The sequence below is a fragment of the Mytilus edulis genome, chromosome 12 (genome assembly GCF_963676685.1).
Source record: "Mytilus edulis chromosome 12, xbMytEdul2.2, whole genome shotgun sequence".
Classification (NCBI taxonomy): domain Eukaryota; kingdom Metazoa; phylum Mollusca; class Bivalvia; order Mytilida; family Mytilidae; genus Mytilus; species Mytilus edulis.
This window is the reverse complement of record NC_092355.1, coordinates 45,183,000-45,207,620: the sequence shown is the minus strand read 5'-3', so window position 1 is coordinate 45,207,620 and position 24,621 is coordinate 45,183,000. Positions and strand designations below refer to the sequence as shown.

Here is a 24,621-nt window from a genome sequence, read left to right as displayed (position 1 = left end):
AAAAACAGCACATTACCATGCAATTTGACAAAATAAGTGTGCATATGTTATGTATATATTCATTAACACATTTTTACCAATAACGTTTTGAAAGAGGTTGTGTCTGTAAGGGTAAGGGAAAGACAATGCTATCAATTTATTAAATAAAATTAGTTACATAGTGTGCTGGTGTACTAATACGATATATATGGGTGAGATCATAGTATGTAACGAATTTATCTTATCGACTATCTTAACGTGGTATCAAAGTGAGCAAGTCTTCAAAGTTCAATACCGTTAGCATCAATTAAGAAACTACTTCCGTTGGTTATACAAAAACAAATGCCAACATAAAGAACTTGTTGGTTTTAAATGCGTATTATGAATTTATTTCAATGTATCATCATCAATTGTTTCGTCTGTTGAAACCCTTAAGAATGCTTCTCAGTATCGTTTCGTTTTTATAAAGGCACGTAACACCGGTACTAAAGCTGGGGTCATACATTCACGATTTTTACTGCCGTCCTTGACAGGACCATTCCCGATTAAAATTTGTCAAAAGTCTGATCAAGATCGTGTGAATCGTGGATGGAAATTCGATTTTTATCTTTCGCCAGGTAAAATTCGACCGAGTCTGTCACGACTGCGTCCCGATTCTACCGAATGTAATCCGACAGAGATCAGATAGTGACAAGACAGTGAACCGACGCTGACGGAAGTATCCGTTCGAAAACTGTCGGCATAATCGGGATGATCGGGTACTGTCGGAACGTAATCCTATCACGGTCCGCTCTATCGCATTGCAAACGGCTTTGTCTGGTCTCAGGTCGTATTGTATTCTGTTATTGTCGGGACTTCTCCAGATCATTCCCGTTCCACAGGACACCGTCCCGAATACACAGAACATTGTTAGGAATTCGATCCGATACAGCAGAATCTGTCACGACATAGGCACGATTGTAATCCGACTAGAAAAAATCGGCTGAGTTTCCCCGAATGTTACGGGACGCACCTTACTGTCGGGGTGCTTTGCCGAACTATTCGAACCCTTCCCGACCAGTAGGAATCTGTTACGAACTAAAACGACTGCGTTCAGACAATAATAGGACATTCCAGATAATTGAGGATACTAATCGGACTTTTTCACTTTTCGTGTCGTATCGCTGTCTGATCTCATACGGGAGCAATAATCGGCAATGTGTGAACCCCGCATTACCGTATCTTGAAATAAGAAGTGAAATTACTGAATAACGTAAACTAAAGAGAAGTCGTAATATGCCTGTCATTTTTTCATCAAACAAGGGCAAGAATATGAGATTTGGCCTTCAACAGTATAGAACTAGTCACTTTGTTTTAATAAACAATATACAAGTAAACAAAATACATTAACTATGCGTCAGTTTGTATCATGAAACATAAAATATACATGGAGCTCTTCGTTTTGATAAAAAAAAATGTAGGTGTCATTATGGTCATTGACCTGTTTTGTTTTGTCAAATTTATTCAAAGACTTAATCAGAAAATAATATAAAATTGAATTATATGGAATAGACCGATGAAATTAAAACAAAACAAAATGTAAAAAGAATCCAATGAACAAGAAATACAATTGTTACAAATAAATATAAAAGATATAGCATGACAAATAAAGATCAAAATAAAAACAATGTCAGATGAATTAACAGCTGAAAACATAACATTATCAACCATGAAAATACATTATGATGAACATTAAACAAACACAAAACACATATGGCGAGCCACATAAATAAATAAAAACGTATTTTATGCAAATGTTGAATGTAAAACAATCCTGTCTCGTTCATTAAGAAGTTGTAAAAACTTTCTATCGTAGTTATATGATCAATAATATCCAATAGGCAATGGCCTTCCTCGCGTAAACACCACTCTGCCTGGTTCTACCATTTTACCATTGGAAGGGGTGAGTTGTGCTGATTGTGAGTTCGGAAAGTCCGGGTAGTCTCGTAATCCGTGTACTCTGCTGCTGAAAGAAAATGTTGACAAAGTGTTACGTTTTGATCTCGTAATAAGAAAACAGTTTATAGAATACGCCATGCCTTCGCACAAAAATTTGAACATTTTCAAGTTTTGATTTTTTACTACTTATTGAATGTTCATTTCTAAAGTAATTTCTTCCTATTCAATGTAACCGGTATTTGGTTTTTTTTTTTAGTTGTTAGTATCAATTCGCAGACAAAAAACATTTTTTCAAGACCAGGAATGAAACGATCTCGGTTTAAATATCCCCAAACAGTGTTTATGCCTCCTTTGACTACACTGCTTTTATGATTGCGACCAGATCGAACACACCCGAAAAAAATCCGAAACGTAAGAAATTGATATTAAAGCTTGACTGATGCACACGATACGAACCTACTACTGTTTAATTGCCTTGGTCTTCTTAATTCTTCATTTTTCAGGGATTCGTAGTCACTATCAAAATTCTCTTAGAAAAGAAGAAACAAGAATCGCGATAAACAGCAGTTAATGTAATTTTATTAATATCTAAATATATTAACCCACTTATGTGCTATGAAAAACAGGACATGTTTTTATATAGATAAGATAAACACCGATAAAACGTACAAGTATTTGAGCATTTGCATCTGAAAATTTATAATTTCTTTTTCAGTAGCTTGTAATTTTTTGTACTTCTAAAGGGTGAAATCTCTCCGATAGTTTTTCTTAATCACGCTCATTCTCATTCAACTTTTTTACTCAAAATAAATATTTTAAAAAGAGTCAATTACTTTAATTATGCATCCCCTATTTTTATTAACTTTGTATTTACATTCAATCATAGATCAAGTTTATTCGTGCAGTGTATGTTCAGTTGTTTTATTACGATTTCTTATTAAGTTTAGCCATTCCAATAGATATTTTATAGTGTGTCTTTCTATGTTGTGATGTCACATTATTGTTTCAGATAAGGAAGAATATTTGGTACTATTAAGACGTTTAACCCCGCTGCACTCGTTTGTTCCTGTTATAAGTCAGGAATCTGATGGCCAGTAGTTGACGTTTGTTGATGTGGTTCATACGTGTTTCTCATTTTTTATATAGATTAGACCGTTGGTTTCTCCGTTTGAATGGTTTTACACTAATGATATTTTGGGGCCCTTTATTGCTTGCTGTTTGGCTTGAGCCAAGGCTACGTGTTGAAGACTGTATCTTGATGGTTCACTTTTATAAATAGTGACTTGAATGGAGAGTCGTTTTATTGGCACTCATATCACGTCTTCCTATATCTATTAGAAAAAGAATGAAATACTTACTATCATAATAATCAAATTCGTCAGCTCTCCTGGGATTTCTGAAGAATAAAACAAACAATTTGAAATAACATTGAATACGGTATACAGAGCTGTGGCTTAAAACGGAGATAGTTACAAAAGGAAGTAACTGAAAGGAACATTACACATAGAAAAAGCAAAACTAAACACAGAAGTCAATACACAGAAATGGACAAATAGCTTAACAGCGCTTGGAAGAAAAACTATTTGATATATCAGTTCATTCATATCAAAAGTGATTTGCGTTTCACAGAAAGGTAGGTTTAACTTTGTGCTGCAGATAATAATAATTATATCAGTTAAATAAATCTACAGAACTCTGAACACATATTGAAAAAAAGAAATTTCTTATTGTTTGTAGGTGTCATATATATTTCATTTTTCTGTATTTCTATATAAATAGTTTATTAAAGCCTTGTGAGCTTTGGGAAATATGCAATAATATTTCTGTTTTTATAGAACATACTTACCTATATTCCTGTGGTGTTATAGTACGGGTCGGTCTGTTTCTGAAAATTAGATAACAATATTGAACAAAAATAGATAAATTAATGATTACCAACTGGAAAAAAAGCAAGAAAATAACAACTTTGAAAATACTTTATAAAGGTATATCTAAAAAAAATGATAGATAAAACTAGATGTGTCAAAGCGACACGAATGGCCCGTACCAAAAAGTTGAAAAATCTCCAATTTGAATATTACATGTGGACAAATACATGATGGTAGTCTCACATATAAAAAATCAGCTCAAAATCTGGAGGCGTATAGAAAAAAAAGTCTGTATAACTGTGATTTTCAACAATTTATTAAAGTCCAAAGCCCTTTATTTCGGCAAAAATTAGCAGAGCAGAAGGAAACTTAAACTTGATCTGTAACTCATCATGGTTAACTAACATATCAAAAATCAGCCATATATCTGAAGGCGTTTAGAAAAAAAACTCCGTATAATGGTTTTGTTGCGGAATGACGGAATGACGGAATGACGGAATGACGGAATTTCGGAATAACGGAATTACGGAATTACAGAATTTCGGAATTTCGGACAAGGATAAACTATATGGCACCGACAACTTCGTTGCGGGGCCATAAAAATATTTAAAAGAATATGAAAGAGCTCAATGTTACCTATGTTGGCAGCAATTACAGTTTCTACTATTACACCAATTACAGAAGTCACATGGGTCAGGACCACAGCACAATCCAGTGTAGCAGCATCGAATACAGAAATAAAGGAACACTACAGCTAAAAGAGATGCTAAAATTATTGCCATCGAAAAGGCTGCTACTGCACCATCGTCATCCCAGAAATTATAAGGATTAGCTGTTGTTGTTGTAGTGACAGTAGTTGTTGTCAACTCTTTATACAAGATGTCAACCGTTGATGTTGATGTGAGAGCTGGGCTTCCTTTATCGACTGCCGTTATTGTCATTGTATACATGGTTCCATATGCTAACGTTCCATCGGGTGATGATAAAAGATATACACCACAATCAGATCCGATCTGATAGTACGTAAGAGCTGCTGAAACTGCTGATGTACCGCTACAAGTAAACTCCGCGTTTACTCCCGAGTCAGCATCTGTTGGAGCGGCACTGCCAATTGTTGTTCCTGGAGATGTATACTGGTTAACTGTAAGTAGACTACTGGCAGTAGAAAAGGATGGGGCGTTGTCATTTACATCCTATTATATAAAAAAGTACAATTCAATATAGGATTTCATAATATCTAGCCCGTACACTTTACAGGCTCTTGAAGCATTAAAATATACTAAAATACATCATAGCAATTGTGATATAAATATTTCTGTTTACAGTCTGTTGGTTGAGTACTTGAATGCTAATATAAATATAAATTGAAACATTCAAAATTAAAAAATATATATATAGATGTTTGAGTGGTATAGCAGAAGGACAAAAACATAAAAGCCCAAATCAAAGAGAGTTTGACAGGTTATACTTTTTCCATACATTTATCATGTTTCCCATGATATGTTCCGGTTTAAGATGTTGTATCGTGAGCTAAAAGTCTTTATTTATTTCGATTTATCTTTACGGTGTTGTATCGTATGCTAACATGTATTGTTTGTTTCAGAGGAATTACTGGTATTGCAACATGTCATCTTTCAGTTTGAGGCGACGTATGCGTACAGATTATTATTTAGTTGTTTGTTTCACCATATATGTATAAGTTTGGTAGTGTATACTTACAGTTACTGTTATTTCGACCTGAGATGTACCAGTTTTAGATGTTGTATCGGTACAAATAACTGTGAGATACACTAGGTAGGGCATTGCACTATTATCTATATCATAATGAACAGCATACTTTATTATTCCAGTAGAAGCGTCAATAGCAAATCTGAAAATACGACAGAAATATTAAGTATTTTGAGTTAAATCAATGTTCATATGGTAATTTAAAAAACGAAGGTAACTTAATGCCATTTTCTCACATTTGTAGAATTTACTACGTCATACTTCTATAAACATTAATTGCAATATATAGCAAGCCTTTCTTTAAACCTTCAAATATAATGTCTGATGTTCGCTGAAACTGGTTTTTTTGTATAAATTTCAAGATTGTGATAGCTTTATAATTAGAATAGATTGACATGATTCATTTTACATCGTGATCATACTGATGAAGGATGTCTGTTATCCAAAATATCTATGATGCATGATCACACAAAAAACGTAAAGATACTAAGAATCAAAACTGAAAACATATAAAAAAAACAACCATTTTCGTTCTTTCATCTCATAACGACTTGTCTACAATCTGACTTTACAGTAGCGGTATACGGACCTATCCCACTAGACAGTTAATCTTATCATAGGGGAGGGTTCGTTTAACTATCATGTGTACTCATATGCAACCGAGTCGATTGAAATGGATTCGTCTCATGTTGCCCCGATTTCTACAGCTTTCAAAACATGCAAATAAATCCCAATGGACTTCATAAGTGCCATGTTTTGCATGGTTCATTGTTGCGTTTTATTAACAGTTAAGGCTTAAATTTATAGCCCTGTTATCCGGTCGATCCAGGCGAAGAATATACATATTAAATGTCGATGGGTAATTTTCTCCGTCCAAAATACGAATGCAACTGGCCATACTTTCAATCTTTCATTCAACTCTTTTTCTTTTGTTTCTTTATTATACTACCTGTTGCTATTATTAAAGCTCAGGAAAGAATATGAATACGTCGAAGTTCCATCGTAGTCACTCACAACAAAATTTGGGTTCATAGATCCGGTTCCACTCTAAATAGTAAAGAATAGTCAGGCGACTTATTAATACCATAAAAAAATAATTTGATAATTTTAGCAGTCCAACACCAACAAATTCTGTATTGAATGGTAAAAATAATGACTGTCAAGATAAATAAATGTATAAAATTTCCCTTAAAACCATTCTATATAATATTGATAAATGTTCTTTAAACAGCAATTTTATAAGATACAATGATGGACTTAATTCTAGAGACGGAAGAAAAAAATGACCTTGAATATTTTATTTATGCTAGAAACAATGTATCAATACATAATCAAAACTTACGGCTCCTTCTGGGGCAGTCACGTGATACAAAGATTGGTCGAAATAACATGCTTCATGGGCATTCTGGATGTTAACATAAAGTATAGAAGTGGTGGATGCCATTGTATCATCGACAGTAAATGTTATGTTGTAAAAATTCCTTGTCTCGTAATCAAAACTTTGTCCTGATGCCAACCGTAGTTCTAAAGCTGTAAAATATAGTGTTTGATTGGGGATTAGGTTTATTACATTTTGAATAGGTCTTAAGCTTGTAACTCTTTAATCAATGTTTACCCTATGTTTGCACTTCGTAATTGCATTTGAGTGATACATTTTTCTAAAATTAGTAACATTAACAACCAAATGAGCAAATAGAAACAGGGTTACCATGGCAACATACTGCATTATGTTCCATAAAATATTACAAAAAGAAAGACGAAAATGACACATGTTCCCAAAAATTTTGTTCAAACTAGAACTTCAATCCCTCTGAGTGATACATTTTCTGAAAACATGTTTAGCCTGACGAATGCTGTATGTTCCCAAGTCAAGCGCCTGTTATTAAATAATTGCCGTTTGCTGCTGCACATCATTTTAGTTTTTTATTTATTGTTTCATACATAAACACGACCTTCAGTTTTTAAGGTTTCAGTTGCGTTGCATTTGTCATTTCGGGGCCTTTTATTGTTTGATATGCGGTATTGGTGTTGCTCATAGTTAAAGGTCGTACGGAGCTGGTAACTTCTACATTATTTGGTTTTATTGGAGAGTTTTAGCATTAGTTATAATACTACATATTCTTCTTTTTATACAATAGGATACGCTTTCCCTGTTTCTAAATACAGTATCGCTACTAATCATGAAATTCAATTAATTTTTTTTATAACATTGATGGTCTTCTAATTCCAACCAAAAATGATAACGTCTGCTAGTATTATAAATGTATCTTTTCATCGTCTGTCGATTTTTGCCACAGCGATGTTGGATTTACTTCGACTATGAGATTTAAATGTCCCCTTAGTTTCTCCTGCCTCACTTGACTTTTACGAAATTTGTGCTTAGAATCTTTCAGATTAAACTTCAATACGCTATTAAAGTTCACAATAGGATACATAAAGATTTTACTTTATTTTTTGCATTATTAGCCTTAACAATCATCGCGTTATATCTTTATTATAATTTGGGGCAAAACTGTGAATGCATACTCAAACGATGCAACTATTAATGCAGAAAATATGTAAAACCCATTCTGTCGGTGAAATCAATACGCATTATAAATTAACACTATCAGTTGCAAAAAAAATATACTTTTTGTTGACTTACTGTTTGTACTAAAAGAGAACTTGGTAGTGTCTGTTACAGGATTTACATTCATGGAATAACTCAAAGCTGCTCCCACATCATTATCCTGTGAGGTCAGAGAATACAACAAAGTTCCACTCGCAGTGTCCTCAGCGATAGTTATCGTTTGTGGTGTCAGTAAGTTTGTCCAGTATGGTACATTATTAACGTCTGGAAACATTTAGGTCAGTTACCATAGGTTTATTACTTTACTATCTTTCTATTTTGATTATTTTTCTTGCTTTACATATCTTTTTGAACCTTTTAGAATCAGTCTTTCGCAGTATATTTGTTGTAGTAATCTCTTCTTTTTTTTCAGAACACAGAAATAAAACGTTTCCCATTTAATTTACTTCATTATAAGTATAAATAAGATTTAAACGGACACGTATTAATCATTGCGAATATGCGTTTAACATGACATTTTTTGATACACATATAATGAGTCATTATTAAACACTGACATCGAACTGATAATGACATATAAACCGAGAGAAAAACACACTCATAGCATAATTGATATGCCCATTACAACGAAAATGTAAAGATATAATTGTAGTTCAAAACTCCTATGATATGTTCATTGTAAGGTCGTTCGAGTTGTTAAATGATGTAAGTGGAATATTTAGACTAACGGGAATTATGGGAATGATTTACTCAAAAGTTTACAAATATCGAACAAACCATTAGCAATCAAAATGCCTCTTCAATGCATAGTAACGTGTATCAATATTACTCAATTATCATTCTAACGTTGTTAGGAATCGCAGTTTCCGAACATTTTAATTCCATCACAGAACTTTTCAAGGAACTTAGTATTTATTATATTTGGAAAATAGGAAATCAACGTAATTGTTTAAAGATAATAACACAATACAATTATTGGAAATTCTTGGGGAACAGTACCGGATAATATGTATCAGGAGATGAATTATTGAACTATCTTAAGGAATTAATTCTGTTCTGAAATTTAAACGACGATTTATATAATAATTATAGTTTAAGGGTTCAGAGTAGTAGACAATGGGTATTGCATAAAATATTCTTTTTAGAATTACTCATTTCATTTACATCAATATCGACATTGAATCAGTTCTTTCAAAACTAATTATGTTAAAACTTTTTCTTTTGTATTTTATCTGAACATAAGGAAAGGTAAAAAGCCCACTCATTACAGGTGCTATGATTGGCAAAGGAAATTTATGTTTTTGTTTTGGTAACAGTTTTTTAAACAGATAAATGCGTTTAATTCTTACTGTGCATGTTAATTCTGAGATGTTCTTCTGCTATAATGGTTCCATCTGAGACTGTTACCCAAAGATCTGCTGGTGAAGCGATTTGTCGGTTCAAATGGTCGTTATTTGTTACCTTACCACTCGCTACAAAATTATAAGAATGATAATTACAATTTTATGTTGACATTAAATCCTAGTATGTATAATTTATTCTAGTTTTGTATAAACAATGATTTTGATGTATTTACTTTTAAGCATCATACATGTTGCATGCAATTGATAGAAAATTCGAATGGTCAGATAGTTTACATTATTTTTGTGCCATTAAAAGTAGCATAGATTGTGGTAGGCACCTAGTTTGTCTAAGAGATGGAGGATCTGATTTCTTATGCATATATCCTAGGGTTGATGTATATATTGCTATAGTAATTTCGTGGTTTTTGTTAGACAATTTCTATATTTCAAACATTTCTAAGTCAATGCATAGAATTAAATCCGTCTTTAATCTGTCGGGGCGTATCATAGCCGCTTTGCGGTATTGGTTTTCCAGCATTGCTGTTGGACGTACTGTTTTCTTTAATTGCTTACATCCACTTCAGTTGAACGTTAATGGATAATAGTTTCATTGGCAATCATATCACATCTCTTTGTAATTGTAATAGATGTATTACCATTCTTGATCTGTAGTATTTTTCATTTTTCATGTTTGAAGGCTATCATCGTCTCTGCGGCACCCTTGCAGCTTTCTGTTAGTTGAATATCAGACAGTATGCATGTTACAGAAAAGAAATGACGGAGAATGTAAGAATGATTTTAATTTTCAAATTAACCCTAACAGTATAACGAGTTCAGTTACAAATTCCAGAGAGATTGTCATCAATATAAGATAGTCATAAAGACAAACTACTTACAGGTTTATAAATACCGTAAGATTTTGATAGACTACAACCATCATCAAAAAAGCTGCCCATAATTAAGCATGTATAATCAGATTCAGATATCAATATGAAACTCACATGCATCAATTGAAAAATCAGTCATAGGAGATATCGTATACGATAGTAATCCACTATTTGATACGGAGGTTGCCGAAACAGTATACAATGTGGTCCCAGCTCCCGTTATTGATGCATCGAATGACGTTGTCGATACTGTAAAATAATACAATAATTAGCAAAGTTAGCTATCTTATTTCAAGAATAAGAGCTTTTTACAAATATCAGATCAACAACAACACAATTCGTAAATTCGTCGGATTAACGTTGATTTACTTCAACTATGCATACTTATATAAAAACAAGAAGACATAATATGATTACCAATGAGAAAACAATATAACAGAACCAAAAGGAATATAAACAAAAGAATGCAGATAGGGCATTGTAATGACTTCAACAACGAGAAACACAGTACTGTAAGACTTTGAAGACTTCTGATAAAATTTGAAACAATTTAAAAAAGAAAACCAGTATATGCTGAAACAATCAATGAAAAACATATAGGACAATCAGCAACCAATGAAAACCATCAGTTTGTCTCTGATCTTTTCTATAAAAGTGTTTATAAACAAACATAGATTGCAACACATTTGATTGATATGATGATTCTGATAATTCTGACATTGACAATGAAGATGAGGGCTACATTTGATCGTAGCATTTGAACAGAAAAACTTACCAGGCATGTTGGTAAACTGTAATAGATCATTGTCTATCACCTTAACGGTCAGAATTCCAGTACGTGGGGTCGTATTGCTATCATCACATGCTATAGTTACAGTAAACTGGGTTGTATTTGCATAATCAAAAGAAGGGCTTACTGTATTAACAGTCCATTCTGTCAAATAAAATACATACAAGAAGAAAATTAGAAATATAGCATTAAAACATGCAAATGTGTGCACACTGTTTGGAATTAATATCAACTTTAGTATCATAAAGTCTGAAAATTTCAGTAGATACTTTTGTAAAAAAATTTAGACAAACAAATAAATGAAAAGCAACAAAACCAGTGAATGTTCATACCAACTTTTCTTGACTTGTTTTAGTCTTGCTGTTCAAAGGAGTAATTTCGGTAAAGGCCATATTTGGCCCCGATTATAAAGTTCAATGTTACAAGACAAAAAATGATTTTAAATTGACTTAAAGACATATGAGAAAGTTAAACAGAACTTTTTTTTGTCAAAGTGTTATTCTAACACGTTGATTTTTACATCCCAAAAAGGTCAAGATAAAAGATTTTGGTAAAATCGACTGGATTTCAACCTAATTTAGGACCAGGAAACATAGAGGGCAGGCGTCGACTAACTAAATATTCAAATGAGACATGTAAAATGACTTCACAAACATTATTTTAAAAGATCTTCGTTGTCAACGTATGCGCTCTATGTTTCCTGTTCATAATCTATGGAAATTTACCCATTTTTTCGTGGAAATTCAATATGAGTACAACTTGTGATGTCATAATAAAACGCAGAAACGTCTATTTTCAACAAAATAACTTATTTCCTATCTAGTCACTGTATTAGCTATACTTTATTGTGATATTGGTCAATAAATCCTAATTTGAAGATTACGCTAAAATAGAGGGCCATTTTAGGACCTTACCAAACCTACTCCTTTCACTGATATAAATAAGGTATGTCAAATAACCAAAAAAAATCAGGAATACACGAGAAATTTCATGTAAGTACAGCAATTTAAAATTTAAAAAGGGAATAGTATTACTTGATATAAGAGTGTTGTAAGTTACATCAAAGTCTCCCCAAGTAGGTGCTATAGAATCAATAGAACATGCAAAAGCATCTCCATCAGGGTCTGTTGCTGTTATCTGGTATATAATACGCGATTCTGTTTCTGATTCTCCAACACTTCTTTCTGTGGGGAGTCCTGAGAACAATGGAGCCTGAAAATTAATAAACAAGTATAAAATGAATATGAACATAGCTACTAATGTAAGAAGTTTAGACCGATGATTAACAGCAACAAGGAGTAAAATATACCTTGCGTGCTAATAAGATAAATAATCAATTGATAAAATCAAGCAAAGACATAAAAGCCTTAGAGTCAACATAGAATCTAATATAAGTATGTGTCGTTCTATGAAAGGGAGGGTGATGACGTTTAGTAATCTGATGCATGGTTCTGACTATACATATTTGATTTTAAATTCTTAAGATAAACAACGTTAGCAAAACCATTTTGATTAGAAAATATCTTATAAAAGTGTTGTATATAAGGCATATGTAATAGTAAGGCGGATAAATGTTGGTTTATGTCAATACAGGAATAAAGAAATGTTAAAAAAATAAGATTGAATACGCCTTGTCTTTTCCTAGAAAGGAAAAAGCTCAAACTTTTCTACTAATTATAATCATAATTTGAATACAACACTAAGAAGCTTTATTTTCGTCTACACTGTTAACTACGTACATGATAAAACAAACATTTTTCCTACTTTGAAAATCTTGCTTTAAAAAGAATGGTTTCTACATTTCAAGCGTCTTCTTCATTGGAAATATCTTCCAAACGAATCTTTTTTGTAGCAAAATTCTGTGATTAGATAATAACTAATTTTAGGTAAGTATTTTCTGAATTTTATTTATTTTACAACTTCGAGTACATTTCCACAACATTGGTTTCCTATATACTTTCTTGTACATGTTTTTAACCCTATAAGATATATTGTTCGAAGAAATGATATAAATCCTTTTGGCATTCATAAGTAAGTAAGTTAGTAAATAAGTACAACTTGATGATTCGGCATATTGACAAAAAATTTAAACGTAAGCATAGATGATCTTTACACAGAGTATAAAAAACCATATACAATAATAAATAAGAATAAAAGACATGCATATACAAAAGGAGATGTGGTATGATTGCCGATGAGACCACTCTCCACAAGAGACCAAAACCACACAGGTCACCGTACGGCCTTCAACAATAAACAAAGCCCACACCGCATAGTCAGCTATAAAAGGCCCCGAAATGAGAATGTATAACAATTCAAACAAACGAGAAAACTAACGGCCTTATTGCAGCATGCAAGTAAATAGTAATAAAACAGCAATCGATTTTATCTACTGATACCATGATACTTCTTTTTGTAAAGTAATGATCATTATGTTCCTATATCTTTTATTTATATTAGTTTCAGTTGTGTATATTTATATTTTGTCTAGAGTTTATATAAATAATAGTTTATTTTTACAAGTGACAGGTTAAGTTAGCTAAGAAAAGCAGGTTTAATTCAACATTTTTACACTAGGAAATGTCTGTACTAAGTCAGGAGAATGCCAGTTGTTTTGCCATTCGTTTGATGTGTTTGCACTAATAATTTTGTGATTTAATCAGGGACTTTCCGTTCTGAATATTCTTTGGAGTTCCTTTTTTTTTTTGTTTTTTTTTTGCATTCTTTATGTGATGTTGTTTAGACAATCTTGCTAAAAATAATTAAGTGCAATTTTAAACTGATTCTGTCGGTTAGTTCCAATTTCTCTTACATCTGTCTGCTCTTAAAGATTGTCTTTTTACTGTCGTTATTTTACAATATTATAAATAAACTCATTATAGATACCAGGATTGAAATTAAGTATTTGCGCCAGAAATGCGTTTCGTCTACAAAAGACTCATCAGTGACGCTCTAATCTAATAACCATTTACTCATCTTTTACTCATCTTCTTTATGTCCGTCATATTTTCTTTGTCTTAGTTTGCTATGAATTTAGCTATGTATAACCCGAAAGAGGATATATCCGAATCGAAATATGTGCGTATCGACCAGGGGAGATTGTCGAAATGTCTGGTGCAGTAAAATTTGTACCGTTAATGTTAATGTTATTTCTTCTAATCATTATTATTATCTTATTAAAATAATTGAAACATCCCCAATCTTCACGGAAAAATCTTCATTATATTCTGTGTAAAATTATATATCGTAGTGAGGTAACTTATTCCCCATGACGATCTGAATCGACAAAAATATATTTTTTATAGATACTTTTTTAAGTTGTCGATGCTCATTAATTCATAAAAAAAAAGGAAAATTGCTTACCGCACATAAACTTTCTTTCCAAAAAAACGCCAAAAACAATATAGATTGTAAAATACTAAATAGCATATCTCCTGTTTACGGTTTTGTCGTTTATGTAATTTTTCATTAATGCAATATAAGAAAGGGTACGTTTAAATATCTACGCCAATCATTTTTATTTTTGTGTTTATTAAATAATACCGTTCTTCCGCGTCACTGAATTCCAAATAAAGGAAATGAAAGACGTTAATCGAATATTAGTATGTTTTTCTTCACTTAAAAACCAAAATGATTTAATGATTATGGTTATCATTTACATTTCTTTTCTGATTATTGTTAATTCTCTACATAGCAGGAGATATATATTGATGCAGAATTTGTAAGCAGATGTTATCAGGTTATTAAATTATTAATTGCACAAAAAAATCATATCAAACTTAGACCCAAATAGTATTTTATTTTCTGTTTTGCGTCAGCATGCTTTCAGGTTGTTTGTTGGTCGGAGGAAAAAAAACCGCAAAATTGTTGCAAAAAATCATTTGAAAAATTTGAACAAGGATTTGAATGAGTCTTTTAAACATAAGTATATATTAAATTTCAAAATGTTTTGTTCTGATGAGCATTTTATAAAATATAATAAAAAAAACCCACTGAAAAACACATAAAATTATTATGATATATTATGATGTTGTTATATTTAAAATTTGCATTGAATGCGTAGATGTTTTTTGCTGTCTGGCTGAATGGAAGGTTTTACGCTTAAACACATCTTTCCTGTCAATCAAGTCATTATATAGTATAGCTATTTATTAAGTGTGCATTTCTGTTAATATATTTGTATTAGGTGTTCTTATATTGTAAAATGAAATAGTTTATTAATGCATTACTCAAAATCCTTACACGTCATAGAAAACCAAATACACCTGCACAAATCAATTATTGCTGTTCTTCAACTAAATTTCATAACAACGGTCAAATCAATTTCAAACGTGCGCATTTTCCTTAGAAACCCTTCCATGTTTTACAGCAACCCAATATAAATTTGCAAAACACAATTTGTCATCCAGGTGTGATTGAGATTAGATGGCGATAAAAAAATTTGGACAAATGTGAGGTTTGAAGTCGAGGTACATGTTATAACAATTTAATTGTGACTGTGTCTATTTTTCCGAGGTATGACATTAAAAATGAAATTGATAATTGATAAGGATAGGAAGTGTCTTTAAATTCAGATAAAGATACTAGTAGTTACCATTTAGGAGGATTGGATGATCTAATTTTGTTAACTACGTTTAATTAATAAAGAAATGGTACAAATGGTAAAGTCAAAATCAATGTCTTAACGTTTTATTGACACTTCTGTGTTATGAATAGCAGTCTGGTATCTTAACTTAGCAAAACAGGGTCGCATATTTTAAGTGAGAGGTTTAGCTCTATAAAACCAGGTCCAATCCACCATTTTCTACATTTAAAAATGCCTGTACGAAGTCAGGGATATGACAGTTCTTGTCTATTTGTTTTTGATGTGTTTTGTCATTTGATTTTGCCTTGTGATGATGGACTTTCCGATTTGATTTTCCTTTTTTTTCTTTTGAGTTCAGTATTGTTGTGATTTTACTTTTTTTCCAGTTTGTTGAAGCCATAATTCAGTTCTTTTTTTTTTGGTTGTCAACAACTGCGGGATAAAACCAGAAAACGACTGGTAATGAGTAAAGAGAATTGTGCTAAAGGGGAGTAGGAACTGGTTGTAGATCCAGCGTTTCACCACTAGTTTTTCGCAATGTTCTACTTGCTTTAATTCTAGTTTAAGGGTATAATTATGTTGTGTGTGTATCGTAGTGCACATAGTGAAGTACTTATTGATATCAATACGTTATCGTTGGTTTGTCCTACATTGTATACTAGTATACAACACAACACATTTACTAAAGATAGACGAGAACAAGTAACTTTGCGTGTACAATCTATTAGATTCTTTCGTCTGAATTTCATAACAATTTACCTGATCAACCAAGAGTACAGATCGGTTAAAAATACTTCTGATAGGCTATTCAACTTCAGAAAAATAACTTTCGCTTCCTTTAATTTTAAATAGAGTTTTTGAATTTCCTCTCTTTCAACATATCCACACACTGTATTTCATAATAAGGTTGTTTACTAAGGGGAGTTATGTTAATCTATAATATCTTTTGAAATGTTGTTTACAAATCGGTTTACCCTTAGAAATAAAGATCTCAGTACTAGTACTCTTATCAGGAAACAAACTTTTGTTCAGGAAAAGAAATTACTGGGTGTCTCACTGATTTAAAAACCAAACCAACATAATAGTAAACCTAAACCACTTCAAAACTATTATAATAATTTATAAAATAGCACAGGAATATACAATTCTAACAATGCATCAATGTTTTTTGTCGTTCTTATGTTGTATTTATATATATATTAATGGTATATTTGTAGAAAATCAGTATTAAATTACAAAATTGAATAAGGATAATGGGGAATTATAGGACTATGACAAGTAGTGAGTTTTAAGAGCTATATTATTTTATTCCTATCCTGTTAACATGTGTTTATAAGATAGACTATCATTACTGTATGCCGAAAGGGTAGACTTCTGAAACCTAACTATCATTACTAGCCGTTAAGAAAGTATATTTCCATTTTATCCTTACATTGATGAGCGATTTAACTACGGTGTCAGGCCTAATCAGGGTATTTCGAATATTTTAAACGTCATCAAATAAACGATTCAAGAAAAGTTCACGTTTATAAAAGAGGGACGAAAGATACCAAAGGGACAGTCAAACTCATAAATCTAAAACAAACTGACAACGCCATGGCTAAACATGAAAAAGACAAACAGAAAAACAATAGTACACACGACACAACATAGAAAACTAAAGAATAAACAACACGAACCCCACCAAAAACTAGGGGTGATCTCAGGTGCTCCGGAAGGGTAAGCAGATCCTGCTCCACATGTGGCACCCGTCGTGTTGCTTATGTGATTACCAATCCGGTAAATAGTCTAATTCGGTAGGTCATATTCATGAAAGGGAAGGGGATTGCAGTTACGACGTAAGGAACATATCCAATATCATTTGTGAAACGGTTATTCCATAACGGTCAACCAACTCGTGATGGCGTCCGTAAAATTTACAAGGGGATGATTTCAACTTCACCATTTGGAACTCTTGGTTTAATAGCAACTCAACAAGTAAGTTATACACATCACCTTTGTATGACAAGAAGAATTATCGCTTGTCCATAATTCAAAATCCTCCCATCATATTAAAACCATGTTGCTCGTTTCATTGTGTTCTGTCAAACAAACTCTATATTTCTTTATATTTCTTTTTCATAAAAGACTATAATATGTTTGACTGAATATTACATCATACTGATTCATACAAAAAATACAGACATTTTTTTCCAGCTGAATATTCATTTTTTTTCTTTTAATGATTGTTAAATAACGCACACGTTTTATAATTGTAATCAAAATCGTTTTAACTTTATTCTAAATTTTAAGAATTAAAACGGTATGAGGTGTGTTGTTTTTTCTTTCTATTGTAAAAATCGTGATGCCTAATTTGTATATTTACCGATATTTTAACGTCATTTGGAAAGGTAATTACATCAGTGGTAAATAGAAGAAAACCAAACATAGTGAAGTGCTTTTATTCGTCGAAATGTGTATTCAATTTCAACATAAAAGATGATATTAAAATATTTGAACAATAATTAATTCTTTTTAGATAAGATTGTAAAGACATCGTCAAGTTATCATCAAATGTAGAAGGACTTATCAAAATGTTTTGGGGACTGTAAGAAGGTTAACAATAAATCAAATTAATCAGTCGGGAAATTACGCAAGTTTGATGTTTTGTACATATCTTGAAAGTCGTCATATAATTAAGTTCGCACATGATATTGAATTCAACCTTAAACTGCGGCAATAAATTATACCCTTTCAGAAATTAACACAGTTACTCAATATTTCAACTGCAATTTTAAAATGGTGAAAGAGATGCAAAAAAATTTGAGATATAATTGTAAGTAATACAAGACCATAAACTGATATAAATTATGTCCATTAACCTTGCACAGCTAACACGATTTTTTTTTTTTAATATGGTTTTGACATACTTCAATTCTTAATGATAGGGTTTTTAGGTATAATGGATATTTCAAAATTTCAAACATAACTCAACACACATCATTTAGTATCAAATTGCGACTTATAATCACGTTGGATGAATGCAATTTATTAATGACCATTCTAGAATGAAACCGAATATAAAATGTTTTAATATTTCAAAGATAAAATTTAAATGCAAAACATCATAACTCACGTTACAAAGATACCCTTTTATGTATTTTATTATCTATCTTTTAATTAAGTCTTTCCACTTTTCTGTGGAAAGACTTATTGTTTTTCTTCTGATTATTATTTTTTTTTTCTTCCGCGAAATTTTGTTCTTGCGATAAATGTTTGTTTCGCAATATGTCGCTTAGATATTTCTCATATGGTATCGTATAATTAAGGCGCTTTTACATTTCACCCTGCTAAGGCGAACCATTTTCTTTGTAAGAGTTATCTCCCTATTCACTGTTTACCATCAGAGTGTATCATCTTCGTAACAAAAAAAAGATATTGACAAAATGCTTTTAACAAATTGTTCGTTCCATCCTCAGGAATTTTTGGATAATTTGGATTGAAGCGATTGGATGAAAATTTATAGGAGTTATCTACCTTTACGTAATAAATTTGTCGGTATGTTTTTTTAACTCATAAACCGTTAAACGTATAACCCTGGAATGTTTTTATTTGAGTCCCCTGGGTCCTAACTTTGAAAATTAGGTCAAGGTCAAAGGTCAAGGTCAAGTTCTCAATGTTGACTTTTCCTTTTTTCGGCATTTTCTCCAACACCTCTAAAGATATGTATAAAAGAACAAGTGCAAAATGTTTGCTTAACTGTAATGTAGATTTGTTACATTTGGTCTGAAACAATCTTATGGCATCTTATAGGAGTTAGTGCCCCTGAAATGTGTAATTATCATGTTTATTGATGTTTACTTCAATTTGGTACATTATATAGCCATATGACCTTTACCAAAAATGTTAAGTGACATATGACATTGGAAAATGTCAACCGGAAGTGACCTCGGAAAAACCGGAAGTAGCCATTTTTGCACATTTTTCATTAAAAATACTCGAAATCCATATATTTTATCATATAGATACATAAACTGATTACTGAAGACTAAAAAAGACTTCCAGCAAACCGGAAGTGGCCAATTATCTCCAATTCTACATACAAAAGTATATAGAAACTATATATTTTTGGAATCAACTCAAAATTATAATAAAAACATTATTTATCGCATCAATATGAAGAAACTATCTTCTTATCAAAATTTCTTTGATGTGGAAAGACTTTCAATTGTTCTCTCTGAACAATTGGTTTTTAATTGTAATAAGTCATACATATATATATGAGCATTACTCCTTTGTTTTTTTACTGTAGTATCAAAAAACAGTTATTACTATTAGTTTGAATAAACGGGAGTTCATGCTCTTAATATATATGTTGGTCAACTTTTGGATTTCATATTTGGATTTGAATCTTTCTAGTGACAGATAGTCCAAAAAGCTATTTCAACGAAAATATTCGGTTCTAATCAGAACTGACCAATTTATCGACTAAGAACTCGAAATATCGATGCAAAGGATTTGTTAACTGTTGTAACTAAATCATTAAACTGAGTAAAAACTGTATCATTGAATAATTACATTAGATGTATGTTTTATTATAATATTTTATTCTGATTGGCTAACTGCACATCACGTGTTATTCCGTAAGCAGTTGTAATGCTCAATACAACTTTTCATTCATGATAACACGTGCTCGAACAATAAAAACAAATGGAAGTTTTTAACGACCTTGACTGGCTATACAGCCCTTGCACGGTCGAACAATAAAGTACACAGGTGAATTAAATAATAAAATATATAAAATTCGTGTTTTCGTGATCATAGCTAAAAAATGTAATTATAAGTATTGAATGCTTCTTTTTGTAACTTTATAGGGTTGTAAAAGCGTTGACCGTGCGTACATTTTTAGAATGAAGCGCTTCAGCATTCAATTCTTGAACCTTCCCATTTTCAGCCTCAAATACACTTTATGAGTTCATTTCCATTTATATCTAGGCTTATAGTCAATTCAACACATGTTATGTTTATATCAGATTCCCATATAACTATGGACCACTTAATAACCCTACATCTCCAAAAGAAAAAAAAAGAAAAATAATATGAATGAACGAATTCTTTATTTGCAAAGCAGTAGTTACATGCTACAGAAACACAGACATATTACATTGTAATTCATAATGAACAGCAGAGAACAATATTATAGAAAAAACAATCGACAAATAAATAAAAATTTAGATGTGATCTTATCTGCCAGGGAGACTTCAAATAATAACACAATTGTCAAACTATCTATCTAGATTGTGTTTGATACAAATACCTTATTTTTGTCACATTTGGCCACGAACAGTAATAGTTTGGTAAAAACTGCAGTCGTACAAATCTATACACAGGACACACTTAAGTAAAATGGTACACATCTTCAACACTTTATAAACATTCCCATTTTCAGCCTCAAATACACTTTATGAGTTCATTTCCATTTATATCTAGGCTTATAATCAATTCAACACATGTTATGTTTATATCAGATTCCCATATAACTATGGACCACTTGATAACCCTACATCTCCAAAAGAAAAAAAAAGAAAAATAATATGAATGAACGAATTCTTTATTTGCAAAGCAGTAGTTACATGCTACAGAAACACAGACATATTACATTGTAATTCATAATGAACAGCAGAGAACAATATTATAGAAAAAACAATCGACAAATAAATAAAAATTTAGATGTGATCTTATCTGCCAGGGAGACTTCAAATAATAACACAATGGTCAAACTATCTATCTAGATTGTGTTTGATACAAATACCTTATTTTTGTCACATTTGGCCACGAACAGTAATAGTTTGGTAAAAACTGCAGTCGTACAAATCTATACACAGGACACACTTAAGTAAAATGGTACACATCTTCAACACTTTTTATATTACAGCAAGTACATAATCTGTTTTTCTCTTGGTATATTTGTATATTGTGTACAGGTGAACGTGCTGTTGCGTTGAAAGACGGACAATATGGACGATTCTTGTTCCAATGCATATACACATTAATTATTTATAGTATAGTGCTAAAATCTAATGGCTTGTACATGTTCTATCTTTTCTTCTGTACTTCACTATTTGGTGTAAATATGTTTGTTTGTTTGTTTTAAATTTAATTTGGAGAGTGTGATGTTGACGAGAATTTCTGTAATAAATATGATGTATAAGACATATATATTTTGTGTTAATAAACTCATTATAGATACCAGGATTGCAATTTTATATTTGCAGCAAACGAGCATTTCGTCTATAAAAGACTCGACAGTGACGTTCGAACAATAAAATTCTAAAAGCCTAATAGAGTACGAAAGTTTTGTAAAATACAGCTAAAGTATTCTATTTGTGAGGTAGAAAAGCCTTAGTATTTCAAAAATTCAAAGTTTTGTAAACAGTTAATTTATAACTGTGACCATATCAATGATTAAAACTCCACCAGTGAATGACTTTGCTGTTGAATTTGATAATGACCAGTTAAATATGATTCCAAGTACTTGTTCATTTAATAGCAATTTATCGACTGAATAGAGGAATACAATCCCTCTTTTCTTATAGTATAGTATTGACGACTTCAACTGCAGCAAGAATGATATTACATTTTGTATTATACGTTATGCAAAGCATCATAAAAAAACTTTTAAAAAAAATAGGAAAACAAGGTTGAAACTTAATTGAAAATGCTAGATTGAATTTTTGATAAATGAAATAAAATAAATAAATATTATTATATTTCTCTAGGTACAGACCAATTAATATGCCATTAGTAAATACTGCAATCATAATATACATGTACATTCTTGGACATTTATCATATCGCATTCACTGCCGATGAAAAGGAGTTGTAAATACAAAGGTTTCATTCTTGGCAGGATATCTCAAGATCCTTCGAAACCGCAATTGAATATTTTTCATTACATCTTATCTGGCAATGCAAATTTTTAAGTTAATTTATGCATTTGTATTACTTTTAATTAACGTTTTCCTTCTGGCTCATTTGCATTATGTACGTCTAGGCTCTATAACTGTCAGTTGAAATTTTTTAAAGATGATATTATTTGCCATTGTTTGTTTTATGTCTTAATTTTTGTTGTACTTTTTTCATTTGTTTTATGAATTTCAGATATTTCAAAACACTTGTGTTTTCAACTTTATGTTGTATTTTTTCAAATGTTTGTCTGTTTTAGTCAAAAGGATTTTCAAAATAAAAATACAAATCTCCCAGATCGGCAATCGTTACAGAATCAAAGCAACACTATATAATTTTAATATCCTAACATTTTACCAAATGTGAAGAAAGTTTTTTTTCCTCGAAGTGTTTAGGACCAAAGGAAAACAAATTTTCCAGAGACAACTTCATAAGGCTGTAATAATCATCACTGAGTTAAAACGCCCACTTAATGGCGATCGATATAGCTGCTTATATTCTATCAGTTAGAGCATTACGCCAATACACCCAGTAGTCTGCACTTAAGTTTTGACATAATTGAAATGACGAATTGTTATATCAATTTCAAGGTTATTTTATCATTTAAATACTCGTAAGCGAAGAATACAACTTGTCTTAACAATGAATACCTTAAACGAATTTTGCCTATTTGTTAAGGCCACCCTTATTGTTGTGCTCACGCTTTATATTTCCCCAAACACTTTATGTTTCTGATATTTCAGACTTTTGGCCTTGAGCATAGCTGCATACTATGATTGACATCACTTTTTGTCTAGAATGTAATTAAAAAAGAACATGACTTTTCGTACTGAGTTGTTTGATTTCCGAATGGCAGGTGTCAGCAGTAACTTGTACGTACAAAAATCAGAAAGTAGGGTTTCATTACTTAATTGTTTCTTTCATTCACTACCAAATGTCGGTGATGATATTGGACCATTTACCTATCAAATTGTTACCTGTCATAGTTGAATTTCTAAATGAATTCGTATTTACTCCAAAATTATATGTTTGGTATTAAAAAGCTCAAAATTGATTAAACTTTTGTTCTATTAAAATTATGCAATTGGTATGGAAAATATTACTTTGATTCTTCTGAAATTTATTTAGTTTGTATTGAAATGCAGAAACACAGTTTATAAATGGTTCTTCAAGAATTGCATAATTGATTTTGAAAATATATATAATAATGAATAAATAATATATAACTTTCCTCCAGTAGGCGGAATCAAACTGAATGACATTTTATTGAAAAGTACAGCTCCCTTTAGCTTTGAAAGTAAATGCATAAACTTAAAAATTGTTTTCCCATTTCGATTTACTGCTCAATATATCACACAAATATCCCAAATGAAGCTTTATTATTTTCTATGTTGATTATGCCTTAACCATCTTTGGGCTCTCCTTTATAACATTTCCTCATTTAGGAAGGTTGGAATCCTGCTTACGTGTTAAACCCCGCCATATATATGTATGGGCATGGCTCAAGTTAGCAGACTGTAAAAAGTAAAATCACAAAAATACTGAACTTCGAGGAAAATTTCAACACGGAAATGAAATGGCAAAGTCAAAGGCTTAAACACATCAAACGAATGGATTAAAATTTTCCTATTCCTGAATTGATACAGGATTTTTGTTAGGTAGAAAATGTTGGATTAAACCTGGTTTTAAAGCTTGTGGATGTCGTTTCGTGCTGTATTACGTATTTGTTTTTCGTTCATTGTTTTGTACACTAATTGGGCCGTTAGTTTTCTCATTTGAATTGTTTTATGTTTGTGATTTTATAGCTGAATATGCGTACTGTGTTTTAATCATTGTTGAAGACTGTACAGTGCTCTATAGTCATAAATTTCTGTGTCATTTTGGTCTTTTGTGAAGAGTTGTTTCATTGGCATCAATACTTCATCTTCATTAATGACTTACAAAAGACCATCACAGCGCCTAGGCAATGACATGCAGACTTTTTCTTTG

At 31.5% G+C, this 24,621-nt stretch overlaps 1 protein-coding gene across 4 annotated transcripts; it reads right to left on the bottom strand.

Annotated features, from left to right (window-relative positions):
• Positions 1 to 1,315: 1,315 nt before the first annotated feature.
• On the bottom strand, positions 1,316 to 14,608 carry LOC139498577 (cadherin EGF LAG seven-pass G-type receptor 3-like). Of its 4 annotated transcripts, none has more exons than XM_071287021.1 (14): positions 14,466 to 14,608; positions 12,137 to 12,314; positions 11,088 to 11,246; positions 10,427 to 10,561; positions 9,432 to 9,554; positions 8,158 to 8,346; positions 6,856 to 7,043; positions 6,463 to 6,560; positions 5,505 to 5,655; positions 4,422 to 4,978; positions 3,764 to 3,802; positions 3,276 to 3,313; positions 2,374 to 2,446; positions 1,316 to 1,984 (listed from the first exon to the last, which is right to left on the bottom strand). In XM_071287021.1, the coding sequence occupies exons 1-14, from the start codon at positions 14,529 to 14,531 to the stop codon at positions 1,843 to 1,845; spliced, it is 2,136 nt and encodes a 711-aa protein (XP_071143122.1). In that variant the 5' UTR covers positions 14,532 to 14,608; the 3' UTR covers positions 1,316 to 1,842. The 4 variants fall into 4 exon arrangements, with proteins under 4 accessions (XP_071143122.1, XP_071143123.1, XP_071143124.1 ...); XM_071287022.1 differs by having other exon boundaries at positions 1,316 to 1,981; positions 14,466 to 14,597; XM_071287023.1 differs by lacking the exon at positions 2,374 to 2,446 and having other exon boundaries at positions 14,466 to 14,597.
• Between the last annotated feature and the right edge of the window lie 10,013 nt (positions 14,609 to 24,621).

What these genes read in the sequence shown, in the direction of transcription:
- LOC139498577 (XM_071287021.1), bottom strand. Translation starts at nt 14,531, where the DNA reads ATGCTATTTAGTATTTTACAATCTATATTGTTTTTGGCGTTTTTTTGG. An exon ending in TTACAACACTCTTATATCAA is followed by an intron (nt 11,247 to 12,136) that starts GTAATACTATTC and finishes TTTATTTGACAG; the next exon opens with AATGGACTGTTAATACAGTA. An exon ending in ATAACACCACAGGAATATAG is followed by an intron (nt 3,314 to 3,763) that starts GTAAGTATGTTC and finishes TTTATTCTTCAG; the next exon opens with AAATCCCAGGAGAGCTGACG.